Genomic DNA, 27,389 nt, shown 5'->3' on the forward strand with positions numbered 1-27,389 from the left:
TAGAGCCTGGACAAAGTACTCCAGAAGTGCCCATGGAACTACAATCTCTATTTAGTGTTAACTGATAGCTCTCTATTAGACTGGCACAGAGCTGGGCATTCCCATCTCATTGTCCTTTACCAAATACACAATATAGCTGGACACAGTAAGATTTTTCTCTGCTCAGTCCACATCATGCTTTTCTGCAGAAAAACCTTTATTAAATTTGCAATCAATGCCACAGTCCCTGAGGAAACAGTAAATTCATTTGGTGTGAAAATCTAAGAGTTTATCCTAGATGTAATCTTGCTTTTCCAAGTACCAACTGTAGCCATTAATTACTTTTAGTCTTAGGTTTGGTTGCTACAGTTTCCAGTTTGTGCTTTCTTCTTGTAACCACATCAACTTTTCTCCTTCAGTGTTACACCCATGTAACCACAGGTAACATTCATTGCCTTCCCCAGTGCTGTGCACTCACTCTCTGTGCTGAGTCACTGCACAGGAGAGGGCAGCACTGCAGAACCCGCTTGTTCTGCATTCATCCCAGTCACCTCCTCATTGTCCTAAAGGAAAGATAATGACAGACCTCTTTGTTTCTCTTTGGTATTCTCTCCCTGTTGGAGTGCCTCTGGAGCCTGTGACTTCGGAAGCACTGCTTTGTATGGTAGGATAATTGATGACCTATTTCCTGACAGGTAAAGATACAAGAGCTTACTTTAAAAGAATTTGCAGGCTGGGTGTGAGGAAAAGGGTTGGTGACTACATTACTCATACTACTACTGGAACTATTACTGGTAGTCCTTTTTTACTCAGCACAGAAATAATGGGATTAACACACAGGATGGTACGTGGTGAAGAAAGTACAAGTCTAATCCTACTAACAGCAGTCACACACTAGCTGAAAACAGAATGAACTTCTACAAGATTACTTAAGCTTGCTACTAATTTGGGCCATAACAAGCCTTGGCCCACTTTCCACAAAAATGTAAAGGTTGCTCTTCAAGAATAGGTTTGTCTGCAAAAATGCTTAAGTGACATCCATTGCCAGCACAAAGAGAATACTGGCCACAAGAACACAGGTGGGTTTCCTTGGGTTACTCCAGCAATGCATTTAAATTCTGCTTGGGTGACCACCTCCCCCGTCTGAGCAACAGAGAGGCTCATGGTACTGATTCAGTTCTTACCCTTCAAGCCTTACCAGCATTCATATACCTTCTTAAAAAGGTTTGGAAAACCATTCAAGCTGCAAAGTACGATTTCAATTTTAACCAAAGCCTTGATTTTTTCCTTACCCATCCCAACACAGCCTGAAGCAATGGTGGCACAGAGTACTTCTTCATCTGAAAGAGCTCTGAAGGTTCACACTCTGTCACAAATCTGTTGGTTTCGCTGTTATATTCCACAGGGCAGACAAAGTACTGATGTTGAGCCAAAAAGTAGGAAAACTGAAAAGAAAACAAGGACTCCTGAAATAGGCATTTGTTGTTACAGTCAAAAATCATACTGTAATGGATGACTTTGTCATCACAAGCTGAGGATAATGAAAATCTTTTTAATAACAAAGAGACCCAGAATGGAGTAAAATTAGCCTGTTTAAGTTAGAGAATGCCTCAACAAGGCAGACAAATGTGGACGTTCAATGCACTTAGTGATGATTTCCCAACTTGTTTTCCTTTTCATATCTCTCAAATTCATCTCTACTGGATGTTTCTGCATTATGAAATCCCAAAATGTTAGCCACTCATCATTTCTTTGCAGTTCACTTCTCCATTAAAACTTGAACTATTGCTTCTACCAAGTTTGGCTGTTACGAGTTCTGCTGACCTTGGTGATAAATTACTTACCAGAAGAGTTACTGTATGCTGTTACTATCTTCTGTGCACATGGTCAACATAAACTACTTCTCAGAAGGAATGTCATTATAAAGTATGTAATAAAAAAATACTACTTTAGAAAGATAAATAATGCTATCTATAAACTTCAATTTCAAAACAGATGCAACTAATAGATAAACCAATTCCAGCTATATTAACAGTAATGGCAGAAATGGTCACTATAACCTATTCAGGAGAAGTGCAAGCCTTGCCTAGCCTTTCTAGCTAGTTACGAAATGGCAGAATTCTCTAGCCAAAAAAACCCCTAACTCTTAGGTTTTCAGCAGTTTGAGATGACCAAATTTGTCAGTAATTTTAATTCAATAAAAACATGAAGTTGAAGACTGAACCTACACAAGGAAAGTCCTGTGTTTACTTACAATAAATCCAAATACAACTGTGGAAAAGAAGCCTCCAATGAACCCTTCCCAGGTCTTCTTGGGAGACAGCTAGGCACAAAAGAGATAGCGTTAGCCTCATCAGTTCCATCACTGAACCCTTTTTTACTCTATTTCTGGAACTTGTTTGTGAAAATCAAGCTCCTACTCGGTTTTGCAAAGATATGTGTGAAATACTGAATGTTAGCAGCCGCAGCCGCTGAACGTGACAGATAGAGAAGTATGGCAAGGACCTGTCCAAGACAAGGAGGGAAAGTGTCACAGTTTGGTTGGTGCCACTGGGCAGCTTGAGGGAACAGAGAGCTCCCTTCCCATCTGCTGCTGCTGCTGTCTGGAGGCTGCTGCCTGCCTCTGGCCACAGCTGACCCTGATTAAGCAGCTGAGCTCCTTCAAGCAGGAGACTTGGAAACCTTCGTGAGCATGCTATGGCTCTGTTAGAGACCTCTGCTAGCAAGTGCACATTTAGATAGCAACAGAAGCCTGGGCGTTAGACAACTACTGCTAGGGACGCCCCTCGGGAGACACTAGCTTCCTACATACAGACCGGCAAACTAATACAGCAAATAACTGCAGGCCTCAAGAGACCAGCGTAGCAAACTATTTTCTTGATCAAATTCTATCACATTTTCAATTTAGGAGCAGTTTAATATCAGAACCAAGTAAATACCCAAAAGTTAACATGGCAACATCATGAAAATAATAATTCATGGCTTTCTGTAGGGTCTTGTATATTCTACCAGAATAGGAAGATTACTACTTGAGCCCTTCCCAGTGCTACGTCAGCAAGGTCAAATGAGGAACAGGTGTCTACGACTTAGAGGCTTATTTCAAATTACAGTTTCTGTACAGTAAGTGTGCAGTTAAACCTGAATATGAAATCCAAAAATGTAGCAATCATAAATGATGATGCAATAGACTTGAACTTTATTATACTGCAATGTCAATAATACGTTCACATTAATCCCAGTTTCCACTTACAAATCTTCAGAAACAGGATAGTCAATTTGTTTTTTTAGCAAAGATGTGTATCATGCAGTACAGCAGAAAGTATTTTTTCCATGAACATTGTTTTTGAACAAGTATCAAAAATGCTATAAATTGTAAAAGGTTGTTAGTGAAGTGCATAAGTACATACCTTAATTAAAGGAGTTCTGCCAAAGAAGAATCCAAAAATGTAAGCGGTAATGTCATTGCAGATAACACTTGAAATTGGAACCAGAAACCTAGAGAAAGACATTAAAAGTTTCATGGATAAAAAGAAAAGCTGCCCAAACCTAAACACAGGACAGAAATTGAAACAGCAGCATTTCTTTCTGGGAAATTTTTCTGCAGTATTTAGAAGGAATTACATTTCATAACGTGCTCACCTTGTTGCGCTATGACCAGCATATTTAGCTATACTAGTTTTAGTCTTCAGCCAATCAAGACCATTACAAATCCATGTTAGTTCAAGTTAAAATATCATTTTGGTGCATGAGCTTAAAATATGAACAGGCTGGCTTTTTCCTATCAGGCTTGAAGACTGGTACCACAGTTAAGAAGAAATCAACAGATATAGACATGTTAATGTTATTGGTAACATCAAAGCAAGCAAATTCCTTGTAAAGTTTAATGATACCTAAATTTTAAAAAGAAAAGTTTTCCTTTTTTTCCTCTTCTCAGTTTGGAGCAGCCTGTGTTAGCTTTCTAAGTGTTCTTTGCATGCAGACAGCATGTGAATTTGTTACTCAAGTCTGTTAACCTCTTCCCCCCCCCCCCCCCCCGCCCCTTTTCGAAGCAGGGATGTATTAATAAGCTAAAAGTCAGATTTTGTGGCCATCTGCCAAATTGCCTAGCACCAGTGGAAATATGAAATAGTAGCTTAGCAAGGCAACCAGGTTCAGTCTTTGGCACATGATTATGCTTTGTCAAAGGCTTTGGGTTTTCTTTCTAACTATGAGCACATCTTTACTGCAATAATCTCCCCAGTTGTACATATCAGGAAAAGAAAAAGGAGAACATGCAGTATTGTGTCCTTGGAAGAACACAAATCATCTTCCATGTGCTTCCTCCTTCCTCCTCTTGTAATTTACCCTGTCCCTAAAGAAGTGGGAGGTGGGAAAACATACCCTCTCTTTCAGGAGTGGTGTTAAGTAATCAAGTTTAACTGCGTCATTAGAATTTAATATATCACTGGAAATGGGGCATTAAGATGGCCAAACAATATCCAAGATTTAAACTCTTAAAATATTTCAATTAATCTGAATTTATCTGAACAGGGGAGTGAGCAGGGAGGGTGGGAGAGAAGGCGGCAAGATTGGCTATTTCAAATTAAATGGTCCAACTTCAATAGCTCTGAGCAACCTGAAGCTCCCAAGTAACTGAAAAAGAATTGCTGGATATTCATCCATTCAGGGAAATGCTATGGAAACTATTTCACTAAGCATGCAAGCAATCCTGTTCCTTGCAAGTAAATGAAGTGGTTGTTCAAAACTACCATATTTGTGGCTGCTAACCTAAAGAGGTTTCTCCTTCCCCTCCTGTATCCTTTACCTCATTGCTCCCAACTCCCCTTCCAACTAGACTTTAATGGTCTTTTAATTTGTGCTGCTTTAACTGTTCCCACGATTATTCCATAAGCAGATCTATGTAAAAGAACCAACCTTTCAATGCAGTAGACTTACAAATCAGTTTATTACTGTCCCCTTACCAGATCATGCCTTCAAAGAGATTTTGGATGACAAGATGAGATTGAGTTACAGTGATCAGCAAAGTGACATGAGTCCATGCGAACTGTTAACAATGCAACAACACAACAGTTAGTGAAAACACCGATCCATACACCTTGATAAATACTGGCATGTCAGCTAGAGGAGCTACTTAGGAGCTCACAGGAAAGACCAGTTCTAGTGATAATGCAAGAGATGTGTGCATACAGTATATCACAAGTTACCTGGCTTTCTGAAGCAAGTACTGAAACTTTAACAGGTTTCCCCATCACTTACCTCCACCCGGAATTTTTTAACATGCAGTTTAACATCTGATTTAATAAGACATACACCTTCAGCATGAAAGCAGCAAAGAAATGTAAGCAATGTGATATTCTGTATATACATATAACAGACATGTTAGAACTGTAACAATAAAATGGCAATGAGCTACTCATGAAAGAGTCATGTTACACAGATGTGGATATCTCTCATAACGGAATACCAGTCCTCTTATGAAACATGAAAGTTCTCAGGATTAGCAAAACCAAAGTGTTAATTTTTCTGCACATGGTCATTTAAACAGTTATTTTCTTCACATTAGTGTACATATTTGGTGTTTATTCCGTAGCACCAGTGTGCAATAAACTGGTTTCCAAACAGCTTACCAATAAAGATTCTCAAATAGATTTTATTTTCCAAAAACTTTTAAATCAAGAACTGGTAGTTTTTCCACAAAACACCAAATTTAAGCACTCTACATGTCTGGGCAATTTAACACTCAGAGAATTAAATAAGTAGGACATTCCATCATCTCATGTGTTTTCCTATGGCAGCCAGCATCTACTTCCAGTTAAGACAACTCAAGAAGGCTGAAAGGGGGGGGGGTGCAAAAACTGACTAAAGGTTTCTGAAAATATTACCTGCTGATTAATTAAAGCATCTCTGCAGCAAAAGTTTTAGTATTTGTACAGTGTTATTGGAACACCACCTAAACATGGCCACCAGAGATGAGGAAAAGGCTGAGGTACTCAATGCCTTCTTTGCCTCAGTCTTTAATAGTGAGACCAGTTATCCTCAGGGTACTCCACCCCCTGAACTGGAAGGCAAGGATGAAGAGCAGAATATACCCCCCATAATCCAGGAGGAAATAGTTAGTGACCTACTACGCCATCTGGACACTCACAAATCTATGGGACCAGATGGGATGCATCCGAGAGTACTGAGGGAGCTGGTGGAGGTGCTTGCCAAGCCACTCTCCATCATTTAGCAGCAATCCTGGTCAACAGGGGAGGTCCTAGACAACTGGAGGCTTGCTAATGTGACACCCATTTACAAGAAGGGTCAGAGGGAGGATCCGAGGAACTACAGGCCTGTCAGCTTGACCTCGGTACCAGGGAAGATTGTGGAATGGTTCATCTTGAGTGCGCTTACATGGCATGTGCAGGACAAGCAGGGGATCAGGCCCAGCCAGCATGGGTGCATGAAAGGCAGGTCCTGCTTGACCAACCTGATCTCCTTCTATGAGCAGGTAACCTGCCTCGTGGATGAGGGAAAGGCTGTGGATGTTGTCTACCTGGACTTTAGTAAGGTCTTTGACACTGTCTCTTGCAGCATACTCCTTGAGAAGCTGGCAGCTCATGGCTTAGACAAGTGTACTCTTTGCTGGGTGAAAAACTGGCTGGATGGCTGAGCCCAGAGGGTTGTGGTGAATGGGGTGAAATCTAGTTGGTGGCCGGTCACAAGTGGTGTTCCCCAGGGCTTGGTGTTGGGGCCAGTTCTGTTTAATATCTTTATCAGTGATCTGGACGAGGGGATCAAGGGCACCCTCAGTAAGTTTGCAGATGACACCAAATTGGAAGGGAGGGTTAATCTGCTCGAGGGTAGGAAGGCTCTACAGAGGGATCTGGACAGGCCGGATCGATGGGCCAAGGCCAATTGCATGAGGTTCAACAAGGCCAAGTGCCGGGTCCTGCACTTGGGTCACAGCAACCCCATGCAGCGCTACAGGCTTGGGGAAGAGTGGCTGGAAAGCTGCCCGGCAGAGAAAGACCTGGGGGTGCTGGCTGACAGCCGGCTGAATATGAGCCAGCAGTGTGCCCAGGTGGCCAAGGCGGCCAACGGCATCCTGGCCTGTATCAGAAATAGTGTGGCCAGCAGGAGCAGGGAGGTGATCGTCCCCCTGTACTCAGCACTGGGGAGGCCGCACCTCGAGTCCTGTGTTCAGTTTTGGGCCCCTCACTACAGGAATGACATTGAGGTGCTGGAGTGTGTCCTGTCAAGAGAAGGGCAACCAAGCTGGTGAGGGGCCTGGAGCACAAGTCTTGTGAGGAGCGGCTGAGGGAGCTGGGGCTGTTTAGTCTGGAGGAGAGGAGTCTGAGGGGAGACCTTATCACTCTACAACTACCTGAAGGGGGGCTGTAGTGAGGTGGGTGCTGGTCTCTTCTGTCAGGTGGCTGGAGATAGGATGAGAGGAAATGGCCTCAAGCTGCGGCAGGGGAGGTTTAGATTGGATATTAGGAAAAATTTCTTTACTGAAAGGGTTGTCAGTTATTGGAACAGGCTGCCCAGGGAAGTGGTTGAGTCACCATCCCTGGAGGTATTAAAGCACATCAACAAGGCAGTTCAGGACATGGTTTAGTGGGCATGGTTGATGGTTGGACTCAATGATCTTAAAGGTCTTTTCCAACCTAAATGATTCAATGAAAACCAAATGGCTACTCTCCTTGTCTGTCCAAACACTGTGTTACCACACAGTGGATACATGTCTTCCCTCTGTTTTCCTGCAGTTCTTAGGTAGTAACACCCTAATGTTTTCTGGGCAGGCACCAAGTCATATGACTGACACCACTTTTTTTTCTGCCTTCTTTCCAGAAGGGGAAAAAGGGGGAGAGAAAAAAAAAAAAAAAAAAAAATTTAAAAAAATCATGGAAAATTTACCTTGTGCCAATCTGAAGACAAGGACTTATTTTGTAGGTTAGAAGATAAAGACCACCTCCCCTAGAAAAGCTGCATCTCCCTGTCAGGCAATTTCTCCCACAATCACGGTAAATTTTTTTTGAGTAAAAGATTTTTTTGTATGCTCATACAGGGCTCAGCTAAGTCCTAGTCTAGGATTAAGGATCCTCAATGGTAAAGTGCTACCTAAAGCACTGTGGAAACAGAAGGGTTAACTGCAGTCCCAGAGCTTTAGGAGATCTCTAAGGTTGCACAATGCTCTGACTGGTCAAGTTCTTTAAAGACAGAAGCTGTACTGCATTACTGTTTTACTGTTGCTTCTAATCATTCCTATATATAGGAAGTGGGGAGGTTCAGTGGGACTTTTGGGGTTTGTTTTGGTTTGGTTTTGGGTGGGTTTTTTGTGGTTTGTTTCTTTTTACCTGTGATGTTACAAAATCAGTTTTTGACCTATGAGATACACATAAGAAAAAGGTTCATGCTCTTGCTTAGCTACTATGTTGTTTATCAGGTGGACAAATAGAAGAGATGAGAACACCAGTTTCTTTCAATAGGTTAACGATCTATTGAGGCACAGCAGAGCAGAAGACCAGAACTGCTGTTAAGTGTCACAGAATAAATCTTCCACACAGGGGTTAAGATCAAGTTCCCTTCACAGTACTTCAGTGAGGCCTCTACAAAGTAACCCTTGAGTCACAAGAACCACTCCCACATTATGCTGAACTATATGGCTTCAGACCCAACTGGGAGGGAGATGCACACCCCTTTCTCCAGGAATCTCTTTGGTATCAGCCTAAGGAAAGTGTATCACATTGTATATGCACAAGCCCTCACCCATGACAGCTTGTATTGACTGAAAGGTCATATCCCGTGATATAATAATAAGCTGCAAGGTGAACAGATAGCAAACAGCCCAACACCACTTAATTTCATGTTACTGTCAGTTTAAGCACATTTTCCACACCCTTTTCCAAGCTATTTTATGAACATAGGGACATGACTGTTTCCAGTGACATTCATAATGTGAGTGACCACAGCAAAGTGGGTAATACACACCATGTAAAACTGCAGACGATAATGTTTCTTCACTAAACTCAAAACAAACATGCAGAAGCCTGTAAAACAAAGCAAGTGTAGTTTGTACCATCTTATATTTAATTACACTAAACTGTGATATACCAGTAATTCTCTTCCCTTGAAGCAGCTTTTAATCCCTCTGCAGCTGGGAGTGTTTGCTTGTATTCAGTTAAGTGTACCTATAGAATTATTCTCATTAGAGCACAAGATTTAGTTAACATCAGTAAAGAGCATCCATTTAATTACAAGGCCCCATCATAGACATCAATTTTTAGGGGAGGAGACCATCACCTTTAAAAAACGCTCAAAACACTCAAAAACCAGGTTGACAAGCTGACTGAAGGAAACGTTCTGGGGGGCTAGCAGAGCCCCTGGGACAACTTTGTGTGCCTGTAGGGGTCGGAGGCCCTCAAAAGACCCTTAACACTGGGGATAGACCTTCAGTGACCCCACGATCCCAATGCGACAGCTGCTAAGGGGCTCTGCTGCGCTCTGCCTCCTGCTTTTGCTCATGACTGGTTTGTCTCATCTCTCTCCTCACCGCCCTTCAGTGGTCATGAGGCATTAGTTAAGTTAGTTTCCTCAAGCCAAACCCAGCTGAAAAAAAGTCAAGTTTTGCAAAGCTGGTTTCAATTTTGCGATCTAAGCACCCAGTAGAATTTTTATCTGGTTTTAAAAAAAAATTAACGGTAGATAGACTCACAGTTCATCATGAAGATCAGGTTTCTTAACATATTTTACAAGTATTTGTAGCATAGCAGTCTCCTGTCCCTTAGGCCAATCCGAGTCTTCAACTGATTTAATTTTAGGCTAAAGTAATATTAACTGCATTGCTGAAAACACTGTGGACTATATTTACATGTTCATAAAGCAATACTCCACAAGACTGCCAGCTTATGTCTCTTCTTCCTAGAGACGAGACCTTTAAAAAGTCTTTCTTTGGATAAGGAAAAAAATCTATCCATGAGGCAAGCATCTGAATATCTTGCAGACAAAATAAAGTCTCAGTCATTTTGAATAATCAGTTTAAAATATATTAGTAAATCTTATTGCTGTAGACCTCCCAGAACTCTTGCACAATAGAGCACCAACCCAGCACAGCGATTACATATGCAAGTCATCTCCACTGACTGCCAAAATAGCGTTCACGTATTCAGGTACTGAGCCCCAGTTCTTCATAAATCGAAATTACTTAATGCTAACTTCTCTTAAACACTATTAGCTCAACTTTCTGAAGATCATCTACTTGTTTAGGCTGCTTTCTTCTTCTCAGTGAACGCAAAATTTATATTCATCTTTTCACAGGAAAAACGGAACTGCAAACACCTAATTTCCCTGAACATCAAGAGGAAAAAGAAACTAAAAGTGCATAAAGTTGGGGAACAATTTTTTTTTTTTAAGAGAAATAAGCACAGAAACAAATGCAGCACAAAGTTTCATTCTTGCAATTACCTTCACTTACCCGTTAAATAGAGCGCAAAAGATATAAACCTGTGGTAACGAATTAGAAATTGAAGCTGTTCTCTTCTCTGAACAAATGTAGCAAAGTAATCAGCTACAGTCTCTCCATAAAAGAAGTAGTTCACACAGAGCAAAAAGTACCTACAACATAAAACAGCTAGAAGTTATTTTAACAAAATAATATATATTAATTATCATTCTTAAAAACAAAACAAACAAAAAAACACAACAAAAAACACCACATAAAAGGAAAACCAGAAGGGTAGAAAAGACATGTGATAAAAATAAAATTCAAATATAAATCCAGTCTTATACTTTTGGGTTAGTGCCTCCTCTGATGAGCCAATTTTTGTAATTTACTTCTTCTAAAGCAACTGCACTAGAAAACCAAGCACATTTTGCAGGGTACTGTTGGAAGATTTGTTCATCCTTAACTACAGTATTGAATACTCCACACCTATGCAAGTTCTTTTCAGATATTCTAAAAGTAGAGAACAAGTATCCGCTATCATCGATAGCAATTCTGCATGTTCTTTTCCTGTATGCTAACAAGGGTAGTTTATGGTTTCTGCCTTACAAACAGGAAAAAAGGTACTTGCATAACGAATCATCTGAGGACAGTGAATCTGACATGGGGCTTAAGGATCTGAAGGTAACTAAACCTGTCATCTGGCCTGAAGACCCTCATCTGAAAGTTACTCCTGCATCTCCTGCTCCACTCCACCATGCACTTTGCCTTTTAGCTTTCTTGACCGACCAATAATCTCACAGGGTTAAATCCATCAACTAGCTAGTAAATGCAGCTATGACTACCAAGTTTTTCAAAACAATTTTGTGGGAGTGAGTCCACAACAAAGGTTCAACTGAGGTGAAATGTCACCTTCAGACATCTCTTTTTGAACGATCTTCAAAGAAATTCCTTTCAGTCAAAACAGTCAGTACACAAGTAATTCTGTCACAGGTTTTCATACAAGTTCAGTTACTCAGCTTCCTAGAGTTAAGTCACAAATGGGATCCTCAAATGCCAAGGCAGCACTCAATAAAAACCAATAAATAGCAAATCCAAAACCACTAGGAGACGCAACATACTAGGCAACATGCTCTTCGGCTTATTACCAAAGTCAGCCACAGAAGATATAAACTTGTGATTCAAGACTGGATCTCCAGATAGTCTTAGAATGATCCATACTCATTCTCTTCCCCCTAGCAAATGTTAACACTCACTTTCCAAGGCTTCACATGTCTAAATAAGCCAACTAGTTGATGTTCGGACAACTAACAGGATTCTCTCATCTCCTTGAGATGTCTTGGTGTTTAGTCTCAGTGGCAAGATGTTGGACTGAAAGGAGCTTTGATGTTAACTAGTGTGGCAATGCAGAGGAGTTGATTTTTGTGCTCCGCATATGAAAGTGACGGTGATCAACTGCCAAAGTAGGCTAAGTGGTAGAGCGCACACTTCCTCCTCTAAAAATTTGGGGAAGACCACAGAATCATTCATTCATGAGTCTGCTCTAGCTGCAGGACCAGAAGCCATGGAATAAAGCAGACTATAGATAAGTCCCCCGGGTAACCCAGGAGTGACCAGAGGGGAACTGATTAGCATTTACAGAAGAGACGACAGCTGGAATCCACCATATTACACAGTAAAGTTGCTTCTAGAAGTGAAGAAGAAACATGGCAAGAGACAGGGAATAACCTAGCTATTTCAATTCCTTAAAAAACCAAACCCAACATGAAACCAAAACAACACAACGTAAGTCATGTCTGAAGCATTACGTCCTTAAGCACTTTAGAGACTACATGTGCCCAACAGCTTACATAATACTGACTCCAATCAAAAGCCTTTATTTTTCCTCCCAGAGCTCAGAAGGAGCTGATGTCCCCAGTTCTATCCAGCCTTATATAAGCTAGACATTGTCACAAGTATCTGGGATTTGCCAGAAAAATTAATCTCATCTTTTGGCTTTCAGAAGATCCCCCAACACTGTATTTATGCAGTCCTGTGATTAAGTGTATGATTGGAAAGGATTTAAAACTTGTATGTTATTATTTTAATTCTTTGTGTGTGTGAAGAGGAGCCTTTAAGATACCTGTTCTATATATTTCTTGTGCAAGGTTAACAGCCAAGAAAGAAAAAAAAAAAAGAAAAAAAGCAGTTTAGGTAATACATATCAGAAAATTATTTGGCTATGCACATTTTTAGATAGCTTACACATGCTCAATTCTGTCTTAAAGCATATATGCATGCATACATATATGGGTACATATATACATATTTATAACAAGGAAAAAAATTGAAGTAATAAAAGGCCAACTGACTTGTCCAAGTTCACAGGTGGAAGACAAATACAGAATCCTGTATTAGAGACAGATGTCAAGTTTTATGTCTGCACATGACCTACAAAGCTATCATTCCACCATGACAGGATATGAAGAACACGAAGATTTAAGTTTCACATCCCTACTTATTGATGTTCTTGCTTGCTACTCACCAGCTGAGGGATCTAAACCATGGTAAATCGTATGAGTGGTAGACTCTGTAACCTATAGTAATGATTTCGTGGTAACACTTCACTTGGATGCTTAAGACCTAAAATAAGAAAAATAAAAAGCTATGTAAATATGCTGCAATTGTTTCTTAAAGGCGGTAAGTAGTACTGCAACCTGCATTAAGGGGAGGAATTATTCTGAATTCAAATTCCACAGAAAACAGACAGCTTTAAAGCAAGTCCAAGGAAAACTAAAGCTCCATCTAAACCCCCCCAAAACCTCAAAACCCCTAGGTATGCTGAGAAAAAACACATTGGGTTAGCTGCAAGAATATGCTCATGAAACAAGGGAAAGCTCCTGACTTTTCATTAAAACAGTTTGGCAGCAGCAGGTCAAAAGTACTTCCTGTAAAGAAGGCTCTTCTATTTCTTTTGGCTAAGTTTTATCTTCAAATTTAGTTTAAGAAATATTTTCTAGCCCAAATGGAAAAAACTAGCTGTTCAACACAACTTGGACACCCAGGTCTTCCACTTGCAAGCATCTCATTAAGGGCAATTAGCACTGATGATTAGAAGCAAAGCTCGTCTAACCCAGGTCTGAATGTCACACCCTCCACAGTCTTTATTTTGTTTTGCTGATCTCACTACTTCGGCGCTTGCCCATGCAAGTCTGGTTGTATGTCCTGTAAGTCTTTGGGCTCCAAAGGACTCTCTGCCAGTCCTGTCTAATCCACAGTCACCAAGCAAATTGCCCTGCCCTGATATCAAATATTGCCAAACACAGGTAATCAGTAATCCCATGCAGAGGCAGGAGTAAGAACCTACCCACACCAATCGCGCATGTCGGCATGCTAGACTTTGAAGTATTCTCTTACCACCTGCATTCATTAATAAATTTCATCTTGCTCAACCTGCGAACACAGTCTAAAACAGTCTTACGCCACCTCAGTGAGTTAATTTTGAAGCTCCCCTATCTCATGTTCTTTCTTCTACTTAGCCTACGTTAAAAAATTTAAATGCTATACGCAAGAGCAACATTAAAGGATTGCAACTTACAGTGGAAAAGGACACTGGGGTCCAAAGGCATGGAAGCTTGTGCCTGTTACCTTGGTAGTAGCCAAATGTAAAACATGCCTCCCAACTTTTTAGAGGAGTCTCAGGGCTTGTCCTCCAAACTTCACTGATTACCCCTCCTACAAGACTCTGAGCATTTTCAGTCTCAGTATTAAGATGTGGCTTTAGCATGACAAATCTTGCTTAAATACAAGCTATTTGATTCCAGTGAAATGAAATTCAGCTGGGTTTTTCCTCCATTCTTCCTCTTACGTAGTCTCAGTTGTCAACTTTATGAACAGTTTATTATATTGGAAGACAGAGGTTTTGCTTTATGGCACAACAGAGGAAGAACTCTATTCCGATGCTATACTAATTACTTTTTGGTTCATGTCTTGTTAGTTTTGCCCATGATTGCAATCTCAGAGTACACGATGAATATACCAAATCACGCTGCAAATTGATTTGTTCTTTTTTGTTCCTTATCATCATTTTCAAGCGTAACAGACTACTAAAGGAAAGATTGTGAAAAAAATCTCTCTCTACAATGACCTACACTTTAAAGGGGCTTTTTTTGTTGTTTCTTCACACACACAAAAAGAAAATCCTCCACCAATGAAACAATGAATTACTAGTTTGCCATGTCATTCACCTGAAAACAGGACATATAAACCAGACTAATTCAGATGTAACACAGACCGTAATACTTGTGAAACAGCATTGCAGTCTCTCAGGACAATACAGGCAAAAAAAGGGAGTTTATGAGCTTTGGAGGAAGGGGCAGGCAACTCAGGAGGACTACAAGGATGTTGTGAGGTTATGCAGGGAGAAAAATAGAAGGGCCAAAGCCCAACTAGAACTGGCTACTGCCGTGAAAGACAATAAAATTCGTTTCTATAGATACATGAGCAACAAATGGAGGGCTAAGGACAATCTCGATCCTTTATTGGATGCAGGGAGAAACATAGTGACAAAGCATGAGGGAAAGGCCGAGGTACTTAATACCTTCTTTGCCTCAGTCTTTAATAGTAAGACCGGTTGGTTTTGGGGTACCCAGCCCTCTGAGCTGGAAGACAGGTCCAGGGAGCAGAATGAAGCCCCCATCATCCAAGGGGAGATGGTTAGCGACCTGTTACACCGCTTAGACAGACCCAAGTCTATGGGGCCAGATGGGATCCACCCAAGGTTACCGAGGGAGCTGGCAGAACTGCTCACCAAGCCACTTTCCATCATTCATCAGCAGACCTGGCTAACCAAGGAGGTCCCAGTTAACTGGAGGTTAGCAAATGTGAAACCCACCTACAAGAAGGGCTGGAAGGAGGATCTAGGGAACTACAGGCCTGTCAGTCCGACCTCAGTGCCAGGGAAGGTTGTGGAGCAGATCATCCTGAGTGCCATCACATGGCACAAACAGGACAGGTGATCAGGCCCAGTCAGCAGGGGTTTGTGAAAGGCAGGTCCTGCTTAGCAAAACTGATCTTCTATGACAAGGAGACCCACTTAGCTGATGAGGGAAAGGCTGTGGATGTTGTATACCTGGACTTCAGTAAGGCCTTTGACACTGTTGCCCACAGCATTCTCCTGGAGAAACTGGCTGCTTGTGGCCAGACAGGTGCATTCTTCACTGGGTAAAAAAACTGGCTGAACAGCCAGGCCCAAAGAGTTGTAACTGGAGTTAAATCCAGTTGGCAGCCGGTCACAAGTGGGGTTCCCCAGGGCTCAGTATTGGGGCCAGTTCTGTTTAATATCTTTATCAATGATGTGGACGAGGGGATCAAGGGCACCCTCAGTAAGTTTGCGGATGACACCAAGTTGGAAGGGAGGGTTGATCTGCCTGAGGGTAGGAAGGCTCTACAGAGGGATCTGGACAGGCTAGATCGATGAGCCGAGGCCAATTGCATGAGGTCCAACAAGGCTAAGTGCCGGGTCCTGTACTTGGGTCACAACAACCCCATGCAGTGCTACAGGCTTGGGGAAGAGTGGCTGGAAAGCTGCCCGGCAGGAAAAGGACTTGGTGGTGTTGGCTGACAGCTGGCTGCGTATGAGCCAGCAGTGTGCCCAGGTGGCCAAGAAGACCAATAGCATCCTGGCCTGTATCAGAAATAGTGTGGCCAGCAGGACTAGGGAAGTGATCGTCCCCCTGTACTCATCACTGGTGAGGCCGCACCTCAAATACTGTTTTCAGTTTTGGGCCCCTCACTGCAGGAAAGACATTGAGGTGCTGGAGCGTGTCCAGAGAAGGGCAATGAAGTTGGTGAAGGGTCTAGAGCACAAGTCTTATGAGGAATGGCTGACGGAACTAGGGTTGTTTAATCTGGAGAAAAGGAGGCACAGGGGAGATCTTACCGCTCTCTACAACTACCTGAAAGAAGGTTGTAGCGAGGTGGGTGTCAGTCTCATCTCCAAAGTAACAAGTGATAGGACAAGAGGAAACAGCCTCAAGTTGCACCGGGGGAGGTTTAGATTGGCTAGTAGGAAAAATTTCTTCACCAAAAGGGTTGTCAAGCATTGAAACAGGCTGCCCGGGGAAGTGGTTGAGTCACCATCCCTGGATGTATTTAAGACATGTATAGATACGGTGCTTAGGGACATGGTTTAGTGGTGTACTTGGCAATGTTAAGTTAACAGTTGGTCTTGATGATCTGAAAGGGTCTTTTCCAACCTAAATGATTCTATGAATACAATCCAAAAGGTTTTTCACAGGATGCCATGAAAAAAGTAAAAGCACATCTTGACAGTTAAACAAACTTAGAGTCAAAAATCAAAGCAGTTACCCAGAAGTACCAATTTCAGTGTTTTAGAAGCCACATCCCTGCCTGTCACTTGCCATGACCATGAAAGACAGTTAAACCATTATTAAATAAAAATACCTGCAATAAAAATGATGGAAAGAAGCAGTAAAGTCTGACTGGGTTTGCAGGGTGTATGATTATTACTATTATTATTAATAATAATAGTTTCACTTCATAACCTAAAAATGCACTTTATCTCTGTACCTTGGAATGGGATGTAGCTCCACTCTACAGATAAACCCAAGGCCACAAAGCAGCCCCGTAGAGAAGTAGCGAATTAACGGAGCTTGCCTGAGGAAAGCCTTTCAGTGCCAGTCACAGAAAGAAGACCAGAGCTGCCTGCTTTCCTCAGCCTCAAAAATGAAACTGTGGTGTCTTTCGGGGGTTTTTTTGGTTTTTTTTTTTTATTATTGTTGGGGTTTTTTTTTCAAAACAAACCTCAAAGTATGTAACAGCAGGTGATGGGAACTGGACAGTAGGTGATGGGAACTGGACAGTAGGTGATGGGAACTGGACAAGGAAATGGATGACAGTAGTTTAGTAAACTTCAAGGCAACAATCATTCAACTTCTTAGAGTTACTTTAATTCCTACTTTAAAAAAAAAAATTAATTACAGCATATAAATCCTTAATCCACAAGGCCTAGTTGTGAATCTGTCCAATGTTTTTCAAAAGTATTTACATTTACACAAATAATAGAGAAATTGCTCTAAATTGTCTGTGCAGTTTGCTTCTAGCTGTCTTAGGCATGATGAATGAAGAGATCAAGTAACTCTTGTATGGCAGAATGTATTTAAACAAACTTACCAGAAGCATCAGCATAAATGATCCCAGGTATATGATCAGAAAAAACACAGAAATCATAGCTAGAGTGAGAATTCCACGAATCCACCAATTTTTCCATCTATTTAAAACAAAAAGAATAAAAAGCACACAGTTATAAATGAAAATAAATGCCACTTCCTTTACTATCTAGAGATTAAAGTGTATTAGAAACAGTGGGAGTTCCAGAAACTTTCATGCTTAATAAAACACCTAGCAAGAAACACAGAATCAACCAATTATCCAACTAAACAGGGTACACAGTAAAAGGAATTAAAGGTAGCCACCTTTCTTCTTCCCCCATGCTCCCCCCATCCCAAATGTCATTTGCAATTAAATGGATCAACCCCATATTGAAGCTGCTGTGAAAATACATCAGGACCCTCAAAAAGCATCACATAATCAGCAAGACTGATGGGCGCCCAGCCATGTAAAAACTTACATAGGAAAGAAAGGCTGCCAGGTAAAAAATCATATGATTCTTTGTGGAGTAACAGTCAAAAAACCTCAGGTGATCACCAACTATTTTGCCAGGTAGAGGGTTATCTATTGAAAGAGTCCTGTGCTTTTGTAAAGCACTGGAACCAGGACAGGAAAACGTCTGACAATGAGGGGTCAAACTAGCTGTGCACTTTTACCCTTATAGATCTTTGCAGCTGCTTGTGGCTACTTAAGGAAATCAGAATAGAAATTCCTGTTACCATAGAATCATTTAGGTTGGAAAAGACCCTTTCAGATCATCAAGACCAACTGTTAACACTGCCAAGTCCACCACTAAACCATGTCCCTAAGCGCCGTATCTATACATGTCTTAAATACATCCAGGGATGGTGACTCAACCACTTCCCCGGGCAGCCTGTTTCAATGCTTGACAACCCTTTTGATGAAGAAATTTTTCCTACTAGCCAATCTAAACCTCCCCCGGTGCAACTTGAGGCTGTTTCCTCTTGTCCTATCACTTGTTACTTTGGAGATGAGACTGACACCCACCTCGCTACAACCTTCTTTCAGGTAGTTGTAGAGAGCAGTAAGATCTCCCCTGTGCCTCCTTTTCTCCAGATTAAACAACCCTAGTTCCGTCAGCCATTCCTCATAAGACTTGTGCTCTAGACCTTCACCAGACATGCTACAGCACCTCAATGTCTTTCTTGTGGTGAGAGACCCCAAACTGAACACAGTACTCAAGATGCAGAATGCCTTCTTTGAGAAAATAAGAGTTGTCTTTAAAAAAACCCAAACAACTGGGAAGTCTTTGCTACTGGATGGTTTTGTTTGTTTGTTTGTTTTTGTAATTTCTAGAGTAACCAAAATGTTATTTCCCACACACACACCCACTACCAACACCCTGTCCCCAAAGGCCACTATTCTGAAAAAAAATCAAGAGCCTAGTTCATTTCAAAAAAATAAATTAAAAAACCCTCATCACCTGCTCCACTCTGCCATGAAAATGTTTCTAGTGGTCAAGAGTCTGTATTTTATTGTTCATATTACTTTTCAGTAAGTTTTTCTCCTCTTTTGCCTGTGTTTTTCCCTTCAGGAATTTTGCCTCTAAAAGTACACTGAGCCAAATAATCATAAGTTACCGCTGAACACTGAAAACCCTACTATAGCTTAAAGAAATTCTGCCTAATGTTCCATTTTATATCAGTCTTGTGTTTCATTGCTGCACCAGGAGATACACCTGATTCAGGGGCCACTGTTAGTTTTGCATCATACTCCAGTTTTAATGTAAACTTCAACTATATCAACGTGATTTTCAAGGATGTTATTCATCAGCAGGTTAATGGCAGCTAAAGCCACTTAACTGGATTTGCCCTAAGTATCAGAACAAAGGCACAATGGGCTTAATCATAACAGATGCTTTATGTTCCTCTATGATGTGGGCTACAGAATAGCAGCTTGCTCCTAGTGGCATACGTATAGCGAGCAAGACTTTTAGAAGAATTCAGCTTCCCTTAAGAATAATGTTAAAATACCACGTAGTAACTTCAGGGTGTTGACAAGCATAGCAATGGAAAGATAGCTTCAGTAAGAAAGACAAGCTCCAGAATCTAGGAAGCCACTATTGTATCCTAAATCCCTACTGGAAAGCTATGGATACTATTTCCTCTAAAGGCCAAATACAAAAAGACACAGTATTTCTGCGAGTTACAGTGCAACTGACTCACGTTATGTATTATGACAACAGCTCTGGTGGGACTGCTAGTTACTAAACTAGTGGGTCATTTTGAATCTAGCATTCATAAAGCACCAAGAATTTAATTTTGCACTCAAAGCACCTTTGTGCAAACACTCCAATAAAGAATTTCAAGCATGTGAAACAGGAAAGGTTTCACCTGCGTCTCTTAGTTGCAGGCTTTGAGGTATCAGCATGAAAGTGCCCTTTGGAACAAGTCTAATTTGGAGACCTAAGACTTCCACAACATTTGACATGGTAAGAGAACTCTGAAAGTGATAGGAACTAGATACTCTTCGCAGTGTGATGGCAGTAGAGAATGTCACATTCTGCTCACAGCTGTGCAGTTTAGAAACATGCTTTTTGAAACCTGGGAACAATATGTTTGTTTATAGCTCCCAGACATCACAAAAGAAACATATAACAAATGAGAAAAGGAGCAAGTAAAAAACCTGTAGTTTCATGCTGCTATTGGAGATACCTACTGGAGATCTTTTTTTTTTTTTTTTTTTTTTTTTTAACAAGCACTTGAAAGTTTTTAATTTAGTCTGGATTGGAGGTCCTTCCTCTGACTCCTGCAAGACCCAAGTTGCATCTAAAATATACATTGTATTGGTTTGCCATGTTGAACATAAGTTGTATATGATACCAAAAAAGGACCTAGTAAAATGAACGTGCGTATGTGATCTATCACACACCTAAATGCTCTTTCATTGCATTAGTGAAAAAAATGTAATGCAAATTGCCACCTCCAAAAGAGTTTGACTGATCAAGTGTTGTAGAGGGACTGTATAAAAAATTATACTAGGAACTTTATTCGTTAGCCTCCATGAGTACGCAGGTCCCCATGATTATCTGTCTATCTATACACATAAACACACCCTTGCATTTGCTAGCCCTTAAGCTCCTGTGAACAGGGGTTGAAGGCAGAAACCTAGGTTTGAAAGGAGATAGCAGGAAAAAATTAAACATTGTTTAAAAAGTATGAAAATAAAAGCTATATTGTATTTAACTGTAAATAAAAATTATTTAGAAGTGGAAATGCTGTCACAAAAAGCTAGCAAAGCTCACCGAGAGAATTGATACTTCTTCCCTTTTCATTTATGCACAAATACCACCTACCCTTAACCTTGGATATAGGAAATCAATTTATTATAACCCCTGGAAATAGTTGTTCTAGATATCAAACCCAATGACTATTCTTTAGCCCATTTTATTGCAATGCTCAGACTGAGAAATGGCAAATGTTTACGTAAACCGTAGCTAAACATTGCAGCAGCTGACTTGGAAATGCATGCAATGGGCAATCTTCAGGTATATGCAAAAAATATTACACTGAAGGGACTATAAAAGCATAAATGAATCAATGATATCCAGTAAAAATTTATCCTTGAATTGTCATGTGTATCATATGATATTTAAAACTCCAGTACAATCTGTAAGAATTAAAACTGCAACATAACCTGTAAGAATTTGAGCCAGCAGCTATCAAATTTGAGAGCTGTTTGTTTTACCATACCTGGCAGACAAGCCTGACAAAGCCCTTTTGAGGATTTCTGGAGTGCTGTCTGTTGGTGGAGGAACATCAGGAACATCTGAATCGCTTCTAAGATCCAACTCACCAAGTCTTTCTTCCAAATCCACTTCCTATAGGGAAAAAAAAAAAAAAAAAAAAAAAAATAAACACAACATGGAAGATTATCATCTCAGAAAATAGTATTCAGAGCCATAAACATTACTTTAGGAACTGATAATATCTACATTACTTTCTAAAAAGACAACAATGCTGTACTAGTGAAACTGTAGATGTTGTAGGAGACAAATGTATTCCAATAAATGTTTATAAGAAGGCCAGTACTCAGATGTTGTGACATTACCTGTTGTGCTCAAGGAACTTCACATTCTAGGCATTTTTTCAACCCACGTACATAAGCATGAGGATATATGTTTCCAGAAATACTACAGCTGACAGAGAACACATGAGTTTAACAGAAATCCCCAACCCTCTAACACATTCCCTTACCTACATCTCAAACTAACCTTTTATGGAATAAGGATAAGGGTCTTCTGGTGGTTTACTGTCACATTAAGAAAAAAAAGGAAATGGAATACATGAAAAAACAGTGCCTTTGTACAATGCAAAGAGGTTGCTAGCGCAGTCTCATACAAAGGCATGCTAGGACTTGAACCCTCTAGCTCGAAAAGAGTGACCCAAAAACAAACTGTGAAGTCACCAAGTGTCCTATGGACACAGTATTACTCAGAATAATTTCTTATATGACTCCAACACTGCAGTCGTTTCTTCAGTATTCACCAATGACCACTCAGGAAGACATCATCTAGACAGACTGTGTGTCTAACCCAAATGCAAAATAGGCAGTACATATTTTGGTGACAATGTACAAATTGCCACCAATGGTCAGAGTAGACTGTCATGACTATTTTTCCCTCAGTTAAAGCCAACACTAAGGGTGGTGTTGATTTAGTTCACTCGTCATAACGTTACAAACACAACTGCAGGGAGTCAGAAGGCTGCGCTCAGCCCTGGTGCAGCAGTAAGGCAGAGAGCTGTCTCTAGTTCAGTGCCTGGCTCTCTTGAGACCTGAACTTCCTCCCGACCTCCCTGACTTGCCTCACGTCCTTACAATCCCAAACAGCTTCCAGCCCGCCCTGCCACCTCAGGTTCATCAGTTCTTAACAGCTCTTGGGACTGTGAAGTAACTGCACTTGAAAACTTTTTTCACCGCTGCTGTATTGCTATTTCTCAGCCCCCCTCTTTTTCCAACTTCCTCATCGCAGATCTTGGTTCTTTCTCCTTAATCTACTTCCATGAACATGACTGCTTTTCTTTCCTACTTTTCCTTAACAATATTTTCTTCCCTTGTTCTAAGTAGTTCGGGCATTTTGGAAGACAGCAGAGGTATATCCTCCCTCTTGCTTCCTCCACGAGACACCACAGAACTAAGGCGGCCTCCAATCCCAGCCATCGCGAGGTTACTCTGCTTACAGGCCATAGCCTTTTCCTCTCAATCCGTTGGCCTTTTCCAGGAAGCTACACTTCACTGTAAGCATTGCCTCAGTGACTGACCTTTGCAAACGGCCCTTGATGCCCAGAAGCTGCGCCGCAGCGGCGGCGGGGAGGGGCTGGGGGTCTGGTCCCGGCCCCGGCCCCGGCCCCGGCCCCGGCCCCGGCCGGGAGCTGACCAGGGTGCTGCTGCGGGCCGGCTCGCCCCGCAGCCCCTGCGGCGCGGGGCTCTCCCCTCGGACCCTCCGCTGGCCCCAGCCACCCTCCACGGCGCTCTCTCCAGGGACGCTACTCCGAGGGACAACACCATCCTCTTAATTTTTAAGTTGTTTTGACCTTTTCAGAACCCGAGACCGTGAGCTGGCACTATAAACATGCGCAAGGGAAACGGGTAGCGACGGGAAAAGCGATTCTGTTTTTTTAACACGTTAGGCCTGTGTTTTTCTCATTCCTTTTATGTCCCACACACGTGCCCAAGACGAAATTCTTGAATGGATTTTACATCATTTGCTTCTTTGAAAAACATGATCAATGCTTTCCCTATTCCTTGAAACCCCAGAGTTGAATAATTATTAGGCGGACATTGTCTATAACTGATACAAGTAAGAAAAGCAAATATGCCAACTGTGGTCCAGACTTCGGAAAGTCTGTAGAACACCTGAAAAAGCACATAAATAAATAAAACATTACTGTGCTTGCAACCCTGTTATTCAGAGATGTTTCTCATAGTGTTGTACCATAGCTGAGGAAATCAACTATAGATGAGATTGGGGGATCCCAAAGCCATGTTCCAACTACTCTGACAAGTGCTGGAGTGGCAGCAAGCTATCTGTACAGTTCTAGAAGACACTACTCACTGTGCAGATCATAGGCAGTAATGCCAGCCCTAAGACCATGACTTAGTGCCTTTATTATTTATCCCTGCTTACACATAGCAGAGGTGTTCTCTCTTTTAAGCACTCTGAACTAAGAATACCCCAAAATTTTTTTGTTCCATTTTTGGGCTTTTGGTATTGCAGAAGATGTTTCCATACTCAACTGGTGTTTAAACATAAAAAAAAAATAAAATAAAATAAAAATTAAAAATTCATAACTAGTTTTATCCCTCTGATATTTAACACACAACTGTCACTTACAGACCTCATCAGAAGCAATGTTTTAGACTTGCTATTTCCAACATCTGAATTCACAGGTGCGTGGCATTTTTCAGAGTATCTGAACACCTTCAGGAAGGAGTCTGTGTTTATACAATGTGTTTTTCAGTAGCTCATGCTTCATACTGCTGCTACTGGGAGCTTGGCTGGTGCAACCTGCAAGCTGCATAGAACTTGGTGCATTTGGTCATCTTTTAGCTTTACATTGCTACAATAACCAGTGGGAGACAACCTCCCAAATATCTTCAACTTCCCTTTGTAACATACCTCAAAAGTTACTTTGAATACTTTATTTTCCATTTAATTGCTATAATGGCCACAACCATTTCCTGAATAAGGCGTTTAGTTTATAAAGTCAGAAGCCAAAGAGGAAGTTGTTCACTAAAACCTACTTAATTGTCTTCTGCATCATGAAGTACTTAAAGAACCCCATCACTGGGGGACAAGTCTTTCCTGCTAATTGTTTTCTTAATTATTTTACATGATTGATTATAAATGTTCCAGTTCATAGCCATGAATAAGAACAATCATTATGGAAGTAAATACTAAGCTAATCACTATCAAAGTCCTCAAAACAAAACAAAACAAAAAAACACCCAAGAGTCTTGCTACTTCAGCTTGACCTTGTAGAAGCAGTTTTGGAGTTCAATATAAAACCAAGCAGCCCTTTCCTCTCCTGTTCTTCAGGTTTGGGATTTGGCCAAGCTGAACACACAGTAACAACAAGGTCCTGCAAGGGGTATTAATTGAAATGCCATGGGTTTCATACCATCAGCAGGTATTTACAAGGTTTTCAAAGGTTAATTGAAAACAGCGTTAAGTTGTACTGTCCTAAGTGACTAAGACACCTTTCAACCTCAACTCCAAATTAAGTGTTTGATCGAGGTGTTTTCATTTTTTTTCCAGAGTTCTCAAACTGCAGGTGACAGAGCCTTGTACATGCAGAATGTGTGCCACTCCCATCTCCTTGATTCACATCCCAAGTGTCTGTAATGGATAGATGTTGCAATAAGGTCACTGCCTTCCTTCTCTTCATTTGAAGGCACATGTTCATTCAAGAGAACCTATCTGATCAGCTCATAGAATACAAGTCCAACAAGGCTGAGATGATGCAGGTCTAACGACTACAGGGAAGAAGGCAAACATGACAGTTATTCACACGCTACAAACAGCTCAGCGCATAATAAACATGCCTATCTAACACACTACAATGCTCGTCAGTTTTCATCATTTCCAAAGTACCGCGAGACAAAGGTTTCTTTAGTCGCAGGGGTTTGTTTTGTTTTGGTGTTCTTAAAGACAAGACTTTCATCCTTAAGCTAAATCTTCTGTACAAGACCACAAATACTTGGCCATACAAAGGAGGAATTCAAACAGTCAAGAGCCTGAGCCTCCTTAACAGGAGTTCAGAACATGTGACATCTTGCCACAAATTAAGCTTCCATGTGGATTTCTGCTTGCTGGCTACTTTGCAACAGCCACCAGAATACAGCCATGTGTCATGCAGAAAAAAAGAGACATGTCAACTTTTCATCATCTAAAAGGACATAAGCATCTGAATTGTTGTTTTGTACCACACGTCCTCCACTACAATTAACACATGCCGAGTGAACCACGCACACGAATTACTCTAGTTACAAAGGCACTTGCAATATTTTACTTGTACTGCATTTTTTCCAGGACACAATAAGGAACTCCCAAGTAGAGAGCAGCTATGGTTTTTCTTGGAGAACGCAGCATATACACAAAGAGCAACTGAGAAAATGAAGACATTTTCCAACATCTTATGTGAAAAAAAGTTAGCAAGCAAACAAACTTAATTACTGTCATTTTACCTGTGTGTTACTTAAGTTTTCCCCTTCAGCTTTGACTTGTCTGCAGTCTGTCCCACAAGGTTTACAATGAAGTCAATAGTTCAGTTAGACCACATTGTAGCATATTTAATTAGATGTACCTTGATACCTTCCCCTGAAGTCAAGATATCAAAGTGTCAGAAGATCCTGAATAATGAAACCTTTTTTTCCGAACTCTTAAAGCCTGACATATGCAAAAACACAAGTGAGATAACTGCACACACTGAATCAAAGACCAAAACCTACAGAACCTTTACTGTCTGCATTAGTACTAATTCACCACTTCCAAGAAAACAAGAGGTTCGGAAATGGTCAACTGTCCTGGTTTTAGCTGGGATAGAGTTAATTGTCTTTCTAGTAGCTGGTATAGTGTTATAGAGGAGTGCCCGGGCCCTCCTCACCGGAGCTGCGCCGGTGCGGGAGACGGCAGGGGCAGGCCTGGGTGCGCAGCGAAGTGGGACGCGTCCCTGCGCAAGGACAAGCAGACCCTGCTGAACCTGACGAGCTGTCCAGAAATCACCCGTCTGATGAGACTTGCTACAGTGCAGCGTCATCCTGGCTCTCTGGTCCGGTTCAGATGATGACAGCATTGGAGCACTTCTCAACTCTAGCACGCTGCTGTCGGGTGATCAGGAGAGCAAACACTACCTTCACTTCCCAAAGCCTGCTGTATTCCTCTGGCTGCCCTGTTACAGTGCCCATCCCGCTCCACCATGTTCATATTTGTCCTGGTTTCGGCTGGGAGAGAGTTAACTTTCTTCCTGGTAGCTGGTAATAGTGTTATGTTCTGGATTCAGTATGAGAAGAATGTTGATAACACACCGATGTTTTCAGTTGTTGCTAAGCAGTGTTTAGTCTAAAGTCAAGGTTTTTTCAGTTTCTCACGTCCAGCCACCAAGAAGGCTGGAGGGGCACAAGAAGTTGGGAGGGGACACAGCCAGGACACCTGACCCAAACTGGCCAAAGGGATATTCCATACCATGTGATGTCACATCTAGTAGATAAACTGGGGGGAGTTGGCCTAGGAGACAGATCACTCTGGGGAACTAACTGTGCAAGTGGTGAGCAATTGCATTGTGCATCACTTGTTTTGTACATTCCAATCCTTTTATTGTTATTATTATCATTATTAGTTTCTTCCTTTCTGTTCTATTAAACCGTTTTTATCTCAACCCACAAGTTTTACCTTCTTCCTTCCAATTCTCTCCCCCATCCCACTGGGGGCGGGGGGGGTGGGGTGGGCGCTGTGTGAGTGAACGGCTGCGTGGTGCTTAGTTGCTGGCTGGGGTTAAACCACAACATTAGTAAAGAATGCAAACAACTGGAATTTTAAAAGAAGCATGAACACACACAGATCAATCTCTAAAACTTTAACTGACTTATACGTATTAAGTATTTGAATGCCAAACCATTCCTTTTGCTCCCAAGGGCCACAGAGTATTTATGAAGGCACCATGACAAGACACTCTTAGGACAAAAGTGTCCAGGGCAAGCAGCAGCAAATAAGAAAGGGACAACCAAAAAAATCACTCCTGCATGCCACAGGACAACGCAAAGAAACAACAAATTTATGAAATGGCAAAGCCCTACA

General features: G+C 41.4%; 1 protein-coding gene across 1 annotated transcript in view; it reads right to left on the minus strand.

Annotated features, from left to right (window-relative positions):
• The window catches only part of CDS1 (CDP-diacylglycerol synthase 1), a 36,724-nt gene that overhangs the window by 6,226 nt on the left and 3,109 nt on the right, over positions 1-27,389 (minus strand). The window contains exons 2-10 of the mRNA XM_049815180.1: positions 21,286-21,413; positions 17,576-17,672; positions 12,927-13,024; positions 10,436-10,575; positions 8,953-9,011; positions 4,941-5,023; positions 3,387-3,474; positions 2,234-2,302; positions 1,272-1,424 (exon numbers count right to left, since the gene is read on the minus strand). Of these exons, the coding sequence (XP_049671137.1) occupies positions 1,272-1,424; positions 2,234-2,302; positions 3,387-3,474; positions 4,941-5,023; positions 8,953-9,011; positions 10,436-10,575; positions 12,927-13,024; positions 17,576-17,672; positions 21,286-21,413 (915 nt within the window). The remainder of the gene's footprint in view (positions 1-1,271; positions 1,425-2,233; positions 2,303-3,386; positions 3,475-4,940; positions 5,024-8,952; positions 9,012-10,435; positions 10,576-12,926; positions 13,025-17,575; positions 17,673-21,285; positions 21,414-27,389) is intronic.

This window comes from Accipiter gentilis, chromosome 12 (assembly GCF_929443795.1).
Source record: "Accipiter gentilis chromosome 12, bAccGen1.1, whole genome shotgun sequence".
In the NCBI taxonomy this organism is placed as follows: domain Eukaryota; kingdom Metazoa; phylum Chordata; class Aves; order Accipitriformes; family Accipitridae; genus Astur; species Astur gentilis.